The sequence below is a fragment of the Theobroma umbraticum genome, unplaced genomic scaffold (assembly GCF_002168275.2).
Source record: "Theobroma umbraticum cultivar Fairchild unplaced genomic scaffold, ASM216827v3 scaffold_4.1, whole genome shotgun sequence".
In the NCBI taxonomy this organism is placed as follows: domain Eukaryota; kingdom Viridiplantae; phylum Streptophyta; class Magnoliopsida; order Malvales; family Malvaceae; genus Theobroma; species Theobroma umbraticum.
Window position 1 is genome coordinate 4,423,691 of NW_018397258.1, and position 5,871 is coordinate 4,429,561.

Here is a 5,871-nt window from a genome sequence, read left to right on the forward strand (position 1 = left end):
TTTTCGGAAAGGATCAAAAGTTGATGTTGGTTAAGTAAATCTTTTTGGAACTATTCGATGAATTATGCTTGCAAGGCATAGATACTGAAATCATTAGAAAGCAACATTATGTAATAATGAAAGACATGAAGAATGAATCCCATCGAAGTCAATGCTATGATAACAACAGCACTGCATCCACATTTCCTCTCTGCAATTGAATGTAGGACCTCATATCTGCAATTCAATTGAATGCTTGGTAGGAAAATAATTCTGACCATTGCTTTTTTCTTCAAAACTATTCCAAAAGCCTCCTTTTTCCATCTCAAGCTCTCTTCTGTTTTTGTTTTTCATGCTTTTATAATTGTGTTGGGAGGTTGACTCTTTTGTTGTTTTCATTTACTGAAAATGACAAGATAGTTCTCAGTTAGAACGCACTCTCTTGACGAAGCTTTTACATTCAAGGCAACAAAGATACCACAAGCCATTTTCAGGTGGTGACCATATGTTCCCGGCCTCTCTAGCTGTAGATTTGGTGATGCCTCAGTAGAGGTAATGAACAAACCCGATTGGCATTAACATCTTGTCAGGGCTAATATTTACAATACGCTTCATCAGACCGAATGATGATGGATTCTTTTATCTGATGCTGAATCAATTTATCTCTCTAACTTATATCTATCTTATATATTCGAGTTCTTGGTATGGATGAGAAACCCTTTGTTTCGGTATGTCAGAGTGGACAGAGAGAGAGACCAATAACCTTTCAACAAGGATCTAAATTACATCTGCAAGTTGCAACAACTAATGTCTTGGAAAAAAGTGGCAACAAAGGCTAGCACTTTCAAGCAAAAAATACAACTACTAGTATAATTTCTGGTAAGAAAAGCAAATCAAATCTGTTGTTACAAATAAGCTTGGGCTTTAAGAGGAAGAGGGAAAGGTTTTTACAACAGTGCTAAGGCAACCAACACGCTCAAATAAAGACTGCGATATGACCAAACCATTTAAAAATTCTTACAAACAGATTTATCAATATATTCAATAATAGTTCCTCCTAACTGGATGCTGGATTAAGAGGACTCTTCCCCAGATTAGATGGTTTTGGTTCCCCAGCCCTTGGACTGTGTGGCTCCTTTCCACTTGATCGAGGACTTCTCTCTCCTTTTAGTTCACTGACACGTGGACTAACTGAGAGGCGCGGGCTTTGAAGGCTTCTCGGTTCATTTGCTGGCGTAGCAGTGGAGCTTGTGATTTTAGGACTGCATGTATGCCTGAATTCACCTCGGCTTCTGGTAATAACTTCATCTAATATCTCACCATCCCCTGCATAGGATGCTCCATGTCCCAGCTCTGTCTCCTGTATTGGGAAAAAAAACGAAATACATCGAAGATGTGTCAGGCAAAATTACATGATTAACTATGACCGAAAAATTTTCATTGTTAGACAAGTGATCATACTGTGGCAAGATTATATGGCAAAGCAGGTGCCTCTTCATACTCGGCAGCATCCAAATCGTAAAGATGTGCCCCTTTGAAAAACTTGGGCAGGAAGTATTGTCTTACGGGGACTAAAAGCATGATCATCAAAGGAAACATGACCCCGGCAATGGGAATCCATGTTAAGCCGAAACATACAAGCAGATAAGTAGTTTGGAAAATGGTGAATATTGCAATTGTCTTGAACGGAACAGTCTCCACAAATGTCGCATGTTGCTGCTCAAGGACTCTGCAGGAAAGAAAAGCTCTCTCTTTGTTAGACAAGATACATGGACAAGGGAAACTTTAGACTAACTAAAATATAAATGTCTTTTTGATATCTTACTTATATCTTCTGCTTGGTGCTGTGAAGAGCAATAAGATCCTTTCCCAAAATTGGTTACCGGGTAAGCTTTCAATAGCCATGAAGGCGAAGTAACCCCAGAGGACTGAAGTTGGAATCATTTTGAGGATGGGCATTGCTCCAACACATCCTCCAACCATGGTGGCTTGAAGCAAGTTACTGAGACGCTGTTCTTTTACTTCCACAGGCAATAGATCATCAATCTCTTTCTCAATATCAAACAAGTCTCATCAATAGGGGCATCAATGTTGCCTGTACATGTAGCAGCTTGAACGGTCGATTCTTTTAGTTCGTTTAGTCCCTGCTTAAGAAATTTGAAGTAATTTAATTACAACAGGAGAGTGATATTGACTTATTATTTTTTTAATTTGAACTTTTAACGAATACAATGACAGAACTACAAATTTCAAAATGACTGTGAATTCGTTTGTTAATCACCGACGCATGCGTGATCATGCCAGCAATAATGAGAGTTCCTTTATAGCACGGAACTTTAGGGTGAAGTCATGAATAGTCATCGAAGCACGCTAGTCAACTTTTTTAGATAGTTTTATGGAATTTTTTACTCGCCGCTACCTCTCCCTCAAAATTTCAGGAGTATGAACAGAAAGATGCTAATTCCTTTTTTTTTTTTTATGGTCTAGGACTCTTACTCGAGCTGAAGACTCCTGGTAAACTAAAGGGGTCTGCATCTGTTGATAGGCTTCTTGCATATTTCCATACAATTGTCCCAAGCTAGCATTCTTTCTAATACTTTTGCGCGCTGTTACAACCAGTCGATTTCGAAGAAGCTGCAGAATAACCAAAATTCAGCATCACCATAACATTTTGAGACAAGTAACAACAAAAGAAAACTGAACAAAAGGGTTTTCTTTTAAAAAAAAAAAAAAAAACTCGCCAATTTGAACTATTCAAAGGATTTTGAGAAGGAATACCTGGTGCTTGAGAGTAGCCAAGCTCTTGGTATGCATTGGCGACTGCGGGATGACCCCATTTGCTGGAGGGATGCCAATAAGACCACATAACAATGTCTGCCATCAAGAAACACGCAATTTAACGTACGTTAAGGATACTAAACAAAAGGAGAGTCTGGAAGGCAAAGTTTAGATTAAGGATCGATGGAGTAGGAAGAAACTTGCATACCAAGAATCCCAAAAGGAGTAAGTCATAATGATAACAAGATGGCTTTCTCAAATTAAACTCTTTCTGCTGAGCAAGTTGAGATGCTACACTATGGTCAAAATAATAGAGCACTGCAATCATTGTGGCTGGAATGAAGGCTCCAATAATGTAGACAACCGGAACATTTAGCATTTCCTGTCATTTTTAGGTTGCTAGTGTCAGTTTATTTAGTGCTGTAAGGGGACAAAATATATGAACGAATTATTGACAATTAGACTTGATTACACATGCCTTGATCACTGTCCAATTTTCATAAGCGCCAGGTGACCACGGATTTGGGCTGAAGAGACGACGTGGGATTCCTTTTGGAACACTTTCGGCAGGTATGTAAGACCCTGCTGTCCATACTAGTACCATAAGTGGCACACCATAGTCTGCTATAAAGCTTCTAAGCCAACCTAGGAAAAGGCTTCTTTTAAGTTCTCAAAGCAAATGATATGCCATATCTCTAAAAGGTTGTACCAAGGGCCTAAAATTTTGGAACATCAACTTACCCGTCCCATAGCGCCATGACCTTGCTTTCCGGCTTCTTAATGCGGTGAGAAGAAGGCCAAAAGACAGGACCAAAGCAAACATGCCATTGGCAAACCTCCATGAAGGTATAAATTCTGTTAATTTCGGATCTTCATGTTGTGGAATGCGGAACTCTTCCACAAGGCCCTGTACATGAGATGGAAGATAAATTCGTTGAGGAGACTTTTTTATTAGTGGCTGCTAGCTACTATATTTGAATGAAGATATAAATCAAAAGGTCAAGCAAATCGGTAACATTGATCATTTCAAACAAATTTTAGGAACAGCATCTTAATGGGTGTGATTGACAGTAGAAAATGAACATCAAACAGTAAATGTACTTACTTTGATAGCTTGCTGCATAAACAGCATAGCTATAAGCAGGCCAAACAGTTCTCCTGCCACACGGGTAAACCTATTGATTATGGAGCAAGCTCCCAAGATAGACAGTAAGAACAGCAAGCCTGCAGTCCACACACATACCCTACAAAAATTTTTTTAAAAAAAAGAAGCAATTTTTGTTAAAAGCAGCCAATATATTAATTTCAAATTAAAAAATCCTATTGAAAACATGACGAAAATGTTTACATGGTATGGCTAATTATTCTTTAAAGAAAAGTAGAGGTAACAGCTCACCATCCAGTCCATGCTAGAAACAGGTCCCGACCCAAATCCGGTCTTTCTTTAGCAAAGTTAAACATAAATGTGTACATAATGACAGTTGGCTCAGCAACTCCTAATATCAGCAAGGGTTGACCTCCAATTATTGAGTGTATGATCCCACAAAGAGCCGTGGATGCTAAGGTTTGAACTGCCGTGAGAACTCCATCTGCAGATACAAGGTGAAGACTTATTTCATGTAGAAAAACAGAATCTTTTCTGTTTCTGACTTTGTTGTTCACGTAACTAAGATGCTAAGAAGAAAAGGTTGACAATAATAAACAATGAAAAGTTAATGATTTGATGGTGGTAACAGCTACCCATTAAGCGAAAGAAAAGAAATGTTCCGCAGAAGATTCAAAACTATTCTTTATAGAGTTCAAGTGTTTAAAATACCAGTATTTCTCTCAAGTTGTTCACCAAATGAAATGACAGGAATCGCAGAAGCAAAGAAAATATAAGTGGTGGGAGCCAGAATCCTGGAAAGGTTAGTGGTTAGGAATAATAACCAATAGGGGAAGCCTTAAAATGCAAGCACAATAATCTTGCAATTGAACATCGTAGAAAAGATCATTAGACCATGAGGAATTCGTTAGCATATACCTGAAGCCTGCTTTAAAGCCACCAGTCCAATCTTGCTTGTAGCACATCAGTCTCCCTTTGAGGTCATTTTTGATGCCTCGGAGTGGGACAAAGGTCTCCTCCATGGTTAGTTTTGTCTATCTGAAGCTCTGACAATTGGCTCTCTCTCTTTTCCTTGAAGAATCTCCAAAAAAAAAATTGGAAACACTCCTGACAATTATCAAGAATAACTGCTAGCGGAACGATCTGGCTATTACATCTGGCAAGGAGATTCTCATTGGAAAGAAATGAGAGTCAAACAATCATGTAAAATTACATGACTTGAGAGTTGCGGACTATAAATAAAAGCTTTAGCGAAGATAGACCATGTTCATGTTTAAGAACTTTATCTCCAGGAAGTGGGAAGAGAAAGTCAAAGGTGATAGCTAGATAACCAGATGGATCAGACTATAACTGAGAGATACGAATTTAATCTTCAAGGAAAACACACCAAATTACATAACTAAGTGTGCTCGGGAAGAACTGAAGCATAAAAGGAACAAGAACAAGGTTTTTCTTTTCCTTTTCCCCTTTGTGTATCGGGAAGAGAATTTGACGGTCTAATTAACAAAAGAAGAAGGCACTGCTAGCTTTTGAGTTGTCTCTTGATGCAATGTATGGGCGTAGGAAGAGGAGAGGAAGGATCCAAATATATAAGCTGCTTGAAAGGCTATGTAGATTTGGTGCAGACAATAACGCGGGTCAAGAGGGAATGAGAGCGAACCTTCAGTTGTCAAACTTTTGAGGGGATGCCAATCCTCTGCTTCACTGAGGTTGCCTCTATTCCTGTGCCATTTCATTCTGATTGGTCCACAGTCATCATTCACAGGGTAGCGTCCTTGCTGGACCTACTAGCTGTCGGGTCTGAAATCTGATTTCAAAATAGAATGAGCTTCTATTTAACGAGCTCAGACGGTCAATTACACTGTGTCATGCATGGTTTTCATACACCATATAATCAAATTTCCTATAATTTCAAATCACAAAAATGCCACTACCAGTTGACTTTCATTAAACCGAGAACAAGAAACACAATTTTCAGCCTCTTGGAACATTTCCCTCTCAGCTCAAGC

At 38.8% G+C, this 5,871-nt stretch overlaps 1 protein-coding gene across 1 annotated transcript; it reads right to left on the minus strand.

Moving 5' to 3' along the window:
* Positions 1-821: 821 nt before the first annotated feature.
* LOC110413722 (boron transporter 1-like) lies at positions 822-5,561 on the minus strand. The gene is given in 13 exon segments (XM_021424652.2): positions 822-1,339; positions 1,441-1,708; positions 1,805-2,045; positions 2,048-2,123; positions 2,476-2,613; positions 2,758-2,853; positions 2,966-3,139; positions 3,236-3,402; positions 3,499-3,664; positions 3,863-4,001; positions 4,154-4,346; positions 4,574-4,656; positions 4,781-5,561. Coding segments are annotated over 13 exon segments (2,148 nt in total). The 5' UTR covers positions 4,885-5,561; the 3' UTR covers positions 822-1,036.
* Positions 5,562-5,871: the final 310 nt, after the last annotated feature.